Source organism: Nothobranchius furzeri, chromosome 6, assembly GCF_043380555.1.
Source record: "Nothobranchius furzeri strain GRZ-AD chromosome 6, NfurGRZ-RIMD1, whole genome shotgun sequence".
NCBI classification, from domain to species: domain Eukaryota; kingdom Metazoa; phylum Chordata; class Actinopteri; order Cyprinodontiformes; family Nothobranchiidae; genus Nothobranchius; species Nothobranchius furzeri.
This window is the reverse complement of record NC_091746.1, coordinates 34,038,304-34,048,264: the sequence shown is the minus strand read 5'-3', so window position 1 is coordinate 34,048,264 and position 9,961 is coordinate 34,038,304. Positions and strand designations below refer to the sequence as shown.

The window sequence follows — 9,961 nt, the reverse complement described above, 5'->3', positions numbered from 1 at the left end:
AGGATAGACAGTAGATATCCCAATCAGCAAACTGTTCTCCCACTTAGTAAAATCCACACACAGGGACCACGATGAGAAGGAATCCAGAGCCATGAGTAGAAACAGACCAGATCACATCGATCGACAGCAATCCGTTGTGATCCAGGATAACCATAGCAGGAAAACCATGGAACGTCCAGAACTCCAGAAGAACCGGAACCCAGGACAGTAGGAAGAAGAACCAGGCGATGAAGCAGTGATATTATTCCCAGAAAGTGAGGACATCTGGCGATGCTCAGCAAAGTATCAAAACACACACACAGGGCATTTGACTGTAGACCCACATAGATGGCGTCTGATGGAAAAGATCAAATAAAAAAACACTAGGACTGTGTGTACCTGCATGTGCCATGTGTATGGTGGAGATTATGCGAAAACAGGTCAGTTGCAATATGTGGATGCAGTAAACTACGTGTACTGAAAAAGTGATGCATAAAAGAACAAAATAAACAAAACCCTAAAACGTGTGTAAGGGAAAGTGAAAGCTTTTGTGCTAAAATACAATCAAACATGAAGAGCAAAATAATCAGTAGCTCGTAACTGGCAAAAATTGAAATTGAAGGAAAGCATCAAAGTTTGTAATAAAGTAATCAGTGGTAATCAATGTAATGCAAATATGTATGTATTTGAATGTATCCTTAAAAGAATTAATAAAAGAAAACTGAAGAGGAAACACAAGAAGTTAGTCAGTGTTAGTAATCAAACCTGTATGGGGTCATTTAAATATGTTAAGCACTTTGAGCTGCATTTTCTTTTGTATGGAAAGAGCTATACGAATAAAGTTTGATTGATTGATTGTCTCCAAACCGGCTAATACAAACTGACAAATAGTATATGCTGGGATATGAGTTGACTCAAAAAAGTGAGAAGCAGCTTTGTGATGGCCTAAAATGTTCGAACCACCAACAGTGTTGTAGTTAGGAAGAAAAGTAATCACGCGACTTAGAAAATGTTTTTCTAGCCCTAAGTGATTTCACTCTACAGACTCACAGAACAAAAACCTGCAAAATGTTCTCTTGTTTAACAGAAAGGAGAAGAAGAAGATGTTTGGCCTGAAAGTAAGAAAGAAGAAGGATATCCCAGACCTGGTCCTGGCAAACAAGGGAGCTGTGGGTAAGGCCTGAAAAACAAACACACGCTTTAGTTAGTGTGAGGTGAGATGACTGTGGGTGGAGCTAAGCTCATTAAACAAACGTGTAAGTGGCACAAAAACTGGGTATGGAGTGAAAGGGATGTATACTCCATTTGGAGGGGGTTCCAAAGCGACGATGGAAAAAATATTTTTAGTCTGCATTTCCGGTGTGTACTTTGCTGATATCTGCAAATAAGTGTATGTAAATAATGACAGAAGCATGTCAGTGATCAGGCATTCCTCCTGCAGATATATTTTGTTTTTGTAACCGAGGCATGCCCCTGGAGCCCCTACAGTAGTTGGATACTTCTCACCTTTTTCACACCAGACTTCTCAGTGCTGTGCACCATTGTGGTGGGGTATAATAACTGATACGGGGCTTGGTAAAGTCGGTGTGTGTGTGTGTGTGTGTGTGTGTGTGTGTGTGTGTGTGTGTGTGTGTGTGTGTGTGTGTCCAGAAAGTGAAGGGGAGGTGCCTGCTGAAGTGCCTGTGCTGCCAGAGGAAGAGCGCATGGAGGATCAGCCTGAAGTCAGATCCAGAATTATCCTGAACAGAAAGAGGTGGGATACATCAATCCAAGTGAAATCATCTTTTGTTTTAGGAGTTAAAAAGTCCAAACATGTTGCTGAAATTAGCAGAATTTAATAAAAAAGACGCAATCATTTAAAAACTGGAGCCACCTGTTGGTCCATTAGGAAAATCATAACCACCAGTTAATATTTCATGCCAACTGCTTACCAAATGATTAGTTCTCATCACCTATTTTGGCCGTTTAGGGTTCACGTTTGGACAGCAAATCTTCATCAGTTTCCTGTACTCATCTTGTTAAGTACCCTGTACTTGCCTCTACTTACCTCTATAAATGCTTCATAAGTAACCCTGTAAGTACTAAAGGGTATCATGTTTTGCTGCCAAAACATTTGTTGAAAAATGTAAGAGAAGTATTTTTTAAAGTTCGTCAGCACATTTGCTTTCATTTGAACTACTCTGTTATTTTACTTCAGTGATTTTTAAAAGTATATTTTACAGTCTCCTGTCTGGGAACAGGCAGGTTTCCTGGGTTAGCCGGACGCATGGACCGGTGGGCTGTTGTCATGCTGGTCATTGGTGGATCTCTGAGAGAGACCACAGAAACGCTGCAGCTCTTCTTGTTGACTCTGCTTCACTTTTGAGTCACTCAACTGCCTTTCTCTCGCTAATAGTTTGCTGGTTGAATGGGGCAAAATTCTATGCATTTACCACAACACTACTTGGTTTAAGATGAGTTGAAATAAAATGTGTTGGTGTGGCTGTTGTGTAAATAAAACTAGAGCAACATATCTGACCAAAGATAGCGGAGGCTATCGGGCTTCACTGTTCTGCTGCGGTCAAAGATCCGTGAGTCCGCCGTTGTCGACGGTCCCAGTGTACTGCGACATGGCTCTTGGCTCAGTGTCAATACAGTGCCGGTAGCCGAGTCGACGCTCTCAGAGACGGGATCGTCCACAATGGCTGAATCACGGATGTTTGACCGTGGTGGACCAGCGAAGGCCTATGTCCTCGGTCAGCTTAATTAGTTATTACTAAGTTATTAGTTGCCACTAAGCAGGCTGGAGGTGCCTTCACTTTGGAGTCACTCTACCACGTATTTCTTGCTAAAAAAAAACTTTGTTAGCTTCGAGTTAGCATGTAGCTAATATCCTGTTGATCTCCGACCATGGAGCGTGAGCTGATGTAAAAAAAAAAAACAGCACCCGGCTATGATCTGTCATGTTCTGTGTTCCTTTGTTCCCCAGCCCCTCCAGTTCCCACTCCAGGTTCTCCTTTTGTGTTTCATAGTGCCCTCATGTGTCCTTTGTCTGCGTCTCATTTATGTGTCTCTTTGTGTTCCTCATTTGTCCCCTGGTCTTCAGCCTTCCAAATATATCTCTCAGGTCCTGTGTTCCTTTAGTCTTCTCCAGTCACCCCTCTGCAGTGTTTATAGTTTCAGCTTTTCATTTTATTAGTCTCTTTTATATGTTTTGTTCCACCAGTCTTTGTAGTTCTCCTTTCCTTTAGAATATTAGTTATGTGGTTGCTTTTCTTGTTTTTAGGTTTTTTCTTAGGTCATGTGAGTTCCCTCCCTTATTAAGTGTTGCTTTCACCTGGTCCTCTCCCCACACACCTGCAGCTCATCTGCCTCCCATCATGCCCCAGTTTATTTAAGCCCTGTCTTGTCTTAGTGGCTTGTCGGTCCATTGTTGTTTGTTCAGTGTTGTTTTGGTGCTCTGTGTAAGTTTCCGGTCTCATTCCCAGTCTGTGCTCTAAGTGAGCTTTTTTTCCTGTTCCTGGATCTTCGGTTTTTGGCTCCCTGCCTTTTTGGATTTATTTTTATTTTGGACTCATCCTAAAATAAAAGGATTTTCTTTATATCAACTCCTGCCTCGTGTCATCCTGGGTATCTGCATTTTGGGTCCAAACCATCCTCTCATCGTGTCACGATCAGAGGTCTGAAGCTCTGCTCATAATTTAACTGTCCCAGTCCATATTAGATCTCCACAGGTGACCACCATGACTATAGCCTCGCACCGTAGCAAGTCGGCCGAGCGGGTGGACTACCCCGGTCAACTGGAGCCCCTTCTTATTTTCTTGGGTTAGCTAAGTTAGCTAGTAGAGACATTGGTTCATTTGTTTCAACCATGGTTCCAACCGTAACAGCCCCACCCTCAGCTCCACCTCTTTTCCACTTTTTGGATTGTCTTGGCGTGACGAGATGTGTGACACAGTCAAAATGGCCATGGTGGGAACCTCACATGTGGAAACAAAAACTAATAATTCGAGCCTATGGAAATGTCCAGTATACAGTATATATCGATGGTGACAACTGGTTTGATTTGGGAGCTAACCTTAGTTGTTGAATTTTTACTGATGATATTTTTACATTGAAACTTTGTCCCATGAAGTAGAGGGAGACAGACATGAACAAGGTTGTGGTAGATGGTTCCATCTGGACTCAAAACCCAAGGTTACAAGGTGACCAGAAATAAAAAGGACCAGTTTGTCCGAGAGATAACTAACTGTTAAAACAAACACAAATTTCTGGTAAAACATAGAAAATAAACTTCCAGGTTTGGGGTAGATTAGCAAAAGCGAGTTTGGGAGGTCTGACTCTATTTTTGGGGCTTTGGTTGTTGGTTTGTGGAATTTGAGGAAAAATGCTATTTTCAGTTGATTGTGTCACCTTAGAACTTGGTCACAAGCTCCAAGGTGCTTGGTCACACATTGTTTGCACTGACCCTGTGTGGGTCTAACTGGCACTAAAGTCAGGTGTCATGTGTTGGTACAGAACACACAGCAGATGGAAGGAGGACTGATCACTCAAGCACGTCCTGGCTCTGTTTGTCTTTGGCGTTACTGTTTTTCCTGGGTGACAGATTTTTTTATTTTTGTGTTATGATGATAAAAGGGAGCTGCATCAGTGAAGCACAGTTGTGTGTGTGTGTGTGTGTGTGTTTGTGTTTGTTTGGTATGTGAGTGCACGTGCCTGTATGTGCATGTGTGTATGCACTTCTGTTAGGACAAATATCAGAGGATTAAGAGGACAACTTTTTTTAACACTTTCCCACACACAGCCAGTTTAAGGTGCACACATGTAAAAGTATGACTGAAAACATGGTCATATAACAAATCTAAAATGTAAACTGAAACATAAAGTAAACATAATTTAAATGTCACATGTTGAGGTATCAGGATTAGCTAGTTTAATGTAAAGGTGCTGTAGTTCACTAATTGTCCAGCAGAATGACTGTTAGTGTGACCTCATAGCAGCAACATTCATTTCTGTGATGGCTCTTACATAAACGCTGTTTAACATCCTGGTGGTGTGTGTTTATTGTCCTGTATCATTTACCAGACTGAAGAAGTCTGAAGAGACGGTTAGCAGGGTGGGTTGAGTCCTTTAGGATGTTTGTGGTTTTTTGAAGGCAGCGAATGGTGAAGATGTCATCCAGGGCAGACAGGTGTGTGTCTGTTATTTTCTCTGTAGTTTTGATTACTCTCTGCAGGGCCTTCCTGTCAGCTGCAGAGCTGATGCTGTACCACACCAGGATGCTGTTGGTCAGGACACTCTATGGAGCAGTGATACAACCACACCAGCAGTTTTTGTGGCAGGTTGATCTTCCTGAGAGCTTTAAGGAAGTATAGCCGTTGTTGTACCTTCTTTATCAGACATTTGGTGTTGTGCCCATATGAGGTCCTCTGATATGTTTGTGCTCAGGAACTTGAACTGTAACACCCTCTGCACCTGCTCCCTATTTATTGTGAGTGACTGATGCTCCACCTTTTTCTTCTTGGGTCAACGTTGATTTCTTTGGTTTTGTTGGTGTTCAGGGTCAGGTTGTTAGCTGTGCACCAGTCCATTATCTCTGCCTGACCCAAACACAGTCTTGTTATCCTAATCTGACGCCAAGGCAGCCTTGAACTGCCAACAACAACCCCCACGAAGGAAGGAATGCAGACAGATGCTGTGGAAACCCGTCCTCCCCCCCGCTTTCAGATTGTGGACTTCTGCATAGCGAGGTCATCAATCTGCAGGAAACTCAATGTGCTCTGCGCTTCTCCCTCCCTCCTGCAGATACAGTTGGCTGAGCGCTACATAGCTGCTCAGCCCTGGGGAAAAAGGATCCCATCGAACTGTGATGTTCGTTCTTATATGTTGAGGCGTTTTTTTTGCATAGTAAAGCTATGCTCTGCCGGGAGTAACTCTGGTATGCCTTTTTTCCCTCCCCCAACCTGTCCTCATGTAATTCCCTTTTTCATCTATTAAGGTAGTGCGACTCATGTTGCGAAGGACCACAGTCACCAATTCTTGTTATGTGTCTTGCCCATGTATGTCTGATCTCTGAATTGTGTGTACTGAAAATTTCATGTCTCTGTATGTTTGCATATGTGGTAGAAGTGACAATAAAACGACTTTGACTTTTGACCAGCTGCTGCGCCCCAGCAAGGGGCACAATGGATGGATGCTCACCTGGGGAACAACTGTCCCCTCTGTTTTGAATCAGGCCCATGTTTTGTTGTTTGTTTATCTGGCTCAGATTTGCTGCTGTTTGTTGTTTTAAAATTGTTCAGTTATTAATTTAGTCACTTTTTACACGTTGGAAAGATGTTGAAAAATAACTTTAAATGTTACCTGAGTGAAAAATAAAGAAAGGTTGGAATGCTTTTGTGGTCTGAACAGAGCCAAACTGATAACTAACATCCAGGACAGCGAAGGGAAACCACAGAGCTTCCAGGTAAGAGAAGCACAGACTGGATCCTGATCTAAGGAACAACACAATTCCAGACCCTGATGATACTCAGCACTGATCTGCATCACAGGTAGCTGTTAACATCACAGAAGCTCGACAGCTTGTTGGCGAAAACATCGACCCCAGCGTGGTCGTCGAGATCGGGGACGAAAAGAAACAGACGACTGTCAAAGAGGGAACTAATGCCCCCTTTTACAATGAGGTGAGGATATTTTAGGACCAGCAGTAAAATTTATTTATTTCATGTTATTATCAAACTTTCCACCAACCTTCAATCCTGACCTTTCTTCTCATCAGTACTTTGTGTTTGACGTCTTTGCCTACAAAGAGATCTTCTATGATAAAGTCATTAAGCTGACGGTGAGTAAACACCAGAGGGTGCTCCTGTACAGCTTATCTTTTGGGTTGAACCTTTTTCCTTACCTCCTAAAGTGGTTTCTCACAGATTGTTTGGTAGTTTTGTGGCTCACTTTCTCCTCAGGTAATTCATTCAAAGATGCTGAGGACTTTCAGTGTGGGGTCTTTCAAGCTGGATGTGTGGACCGTCTACAAACAGCCAGGTGCGTCTCGCTCTCACCTGTCCTCTGATCAGTCCTGGACACCTGAGCTCCTCCTCTGCTGTCAGAGATCAACTAAAGACTGCTGTCCTGATTCTTTAGGTCACCAGTTCATCAATAAATGGGCAATGTTAACCGATCCTGGAGACATTAGCACTGGAGTCAAAGGTTATGTTAAATGTGACATCAGTGTTTCAGCGAAGGGAGAGGCCATGCAGCCCGGACAGAAAGCCAGTGATGCTGAGGAGCAGATAGACAAGTATGGCACCTGTCTGTCTGTGTTCCAGAGAGTGACAATGGGAAATGTTTTACGTTAGAACAGATTCATGCCTTTGGTCATAGGTTGGACCCCTTTAAATGTGAACTTGAGTTGTGTTATCCTTATTGTTTTGGAGTCTCAGATGATCTGTTGTGTTCTTTGTCATGAGGAACCTGCTGATTCCAGAGGGGTTTCCTTCTGAGCGCCCATGGGCTCGTTTCTGTGTGAAGGTGTACCGAGCTGAAGGCCTTCCGCGAAACAACTCCAGCATCATGGCCAACGTCACCAAGGCCTTCATCGGAGACAACACGGCGCTAATAGACCCTTATGTTGTGGTCAGCTTCTTTAAACAAATGGTGGGCTACAGATTATTTATAGTTAAGAGTTTTTGAATTGTTATCTTCACTTTTAACTTAAAAATGAACGTTACTTACAGTAAATGTCAAACAGTTTTGAACAAAGACTAAATAGTTGAATGTAAATTAGTTTGTCTTCATATTTCTAGAGACCCGATAAAACCAAAAGAAAGCTAGCTCTATGTTAACTTTGTTTGCATATTAAAATCAACTGATGCTAGAGCAAGTTGCTGGTTGGGGCCTCCCTTAAACCAGTGTTTGGAGAAACATAATAGGAACACATTCTAAATAAAAATATACACATACACAAATTAGTTAGGCTTTTGCAATCATTCTTATGTTTTTCTGCTAAACTGGAAGCGATGTAAGCAAAGGGAGACATTTTACCATTATCCAGAGAAACAAATGGATTCTGATGCTGTTTCTGACACTGAAGAAACTTAAATGTTTATAATTTTACTTATGGTGGACCACAACCATACAGTTATGATCCTGCTGCATGCCCCAGAGAGCAGAGACAAGCCAGAAGGAGAAACGATGGCCAAAGGAGAGAGAAGGAGCTGTGTTCAAATGAAGGCTACTGCACTTCTTTGGTTTCTTAAAGACGTTTTGATTCTCATCCGAGAAACTTTGTCAGTTTTTACTGGATCATGGGAGAGTCACGTTTAAAAGCTGTAGCTGTCTATTGTTGCTTAATGAGCAGAAACTACCTATGGATTCCTCTCCTCCCTACCTCCTGATGAGTCATTAGCCTCTATTGTGTAGGAGACCTTTTGATTAGCGGCAGGAAGGTGTGACCTAGACTGAAACTGTTTTGGAATAAGATTTAAATCTGCATTATAGGTGGTGGAAAGGTGAAACCTAAGTCCTCCTCCCTTATTTTATGTAGGTTTTTCCTCTTTGACTAGATAGCTTATTTTACTCCTCTCTCAAACCATCTGTCTCCTGTCCAGAATGTGTACTTAGTCATTTTCTAAAGTGTGTCCCTTGACCTTCAGGTGTAGGTGGACTGCAGAGTCTTGATCTGAAGAGGAGGCTGTCCTGTGTTGTGCCATGCGATAGTGTAATTGTTGTTTAGGTTCCCCAATGTAAAGATCTGGACAGTCTTCACTACATTGGACTGCATTCCACTCAGCTTCTGTTTGGGTGTTTTGTCACTTGGATGGACCAATTTCTGTCTGAGGGTGTTTTTGGGTTTTAAGTTTACCGGGATGATGTGTTTTGAGAACAGTGTTCTTAGTTTCTCTGAGACTCCAGCCACATTTGGTGATTGTCATTTCATCGCCTGTTGTCATTTCCATTGCTAGTTGCTGCTGTGGATTATTTTCCAGACTTCACTGTTGATTTCACAAAGGCCCAGTTTGAGCTGTGGTGCCAGGAGAATAAGTGGAGAGTAGGGCAGGTGTCAGTGAGAGAATGATGTTAGCTTAAACTCATGTGTCAACAACACAATATTGGACAGATTACTATCATGTAACTCACAATTAAAAATAGTATTGATCATCAGTTGATATAAAATTGATACTTAATAATATAAACTAATAATAAACTATAATGAGCATTTGCCAGAGGATCCTGGCTCAGTATAAGCAGCCATCCACCATGACTCACTAGGGATCGAGAAGACAGGGCAGACACACACACACACACACACACACACACACACACACACACACACACGCACGCACGCACGCGCACACGCGCGCGCGCACACACACACACACACACACACACACACACACACACACACACACCAAGCAATGTGTCTATGGTCACATTGTGATTTCTTAGTAAATGTTCTATTTGGAGAGAGATAAACTTTATTGTATTTATCCTAGTGAATCTATAATTAAACGGGTAAACTAGCAGTAGCACATCCAATGTCAAGGAAAGCAAAAAGTTATTATCAGGAGAGGGAGAATGTTTAAGTGGTTAGCAGCAGTGTGCTAGACGATGGCCCCCTCCATGAGGCCATCACAGCTCAGCAGAACATCATTGTAGCTTCTTCTGGGGAGAAAAACACTTTGAAAAAAAAATAAAGCTAACAGCTGAAATTGCAGAAAATAATACAGTTAAAGAGCAGATTGTAGAAGAAAGTAGTAGAGTGTGAAAAGTGGTCATTGTATCCTCCAGCAGTCTAAGACCCTAAGCCTACAGCAGCATAACTACAGAGATAACTCTGGAAAACCTAGCCTTTTTAGATGGAGGCATGTTGGAGGCAGGGCAAGGGAGAGCTATCTTTACCGACTGTACACTCCACCTCCCTCTACTCTCCCACTTGTCCAGGTTTAGGCTAACATCAGATTTTAACCATAGGCCCTATCAAATAAAAATGTTTTAAGCCTAGTCT

The 9,961-nt window shown here is 42.4% G+C and overlaps 1 protein-coding gene across 9 annotated transcripts in view; it reads left to right on the top strand.

Annotated features, from left to right (window-relative positions):
* Positions 1-9,961, top strand: part of fer1l6 (fer-1 like family member 6) — a 52,876-nt gene that overhangs the window by 8,853 nt on the left and 34,062 nt on the right. For 7 of the 9 annotated variants that reach the window (XR_008564455.2, XM_054747176.2, XM_054747175.2 and 4 more), the window contains exons 2-8: positions 1,067-1,152; positions 1,630-1,732; positions 6,370-6,424; positions 6,510-6,641; positions 6,737-6,799; positions 6,921-7,255; positions 7,425-7,611. Coding sequence is in view for 8 of the 9 variants with exons in the window: in XM_054747176.2 (XP_054603151.2) it covers positions 1,067-1,152; positions 1,630-1,732; positions 6,370-6,424; positions 6,510-6,641; positions 6,737-6,799; positions 6,921-7,255; positions 7,425-7,611 (961 nt within the window). In the remaining variant the exon portion in view is untranslated. The remainder of the gene's footprint in view (positions 1-1,066; positions 1,153-1,629; positions 1,733-6,369; positions 6,425-6,509; positions 6,642-6,736; positions 6,800-6,920; positions 7,256-7,424; positions 7,612-9,961) is intronic. The other 2 variants (XM_054747177.2, XM_054747178.2) reach the window with 1 other exon arrangement.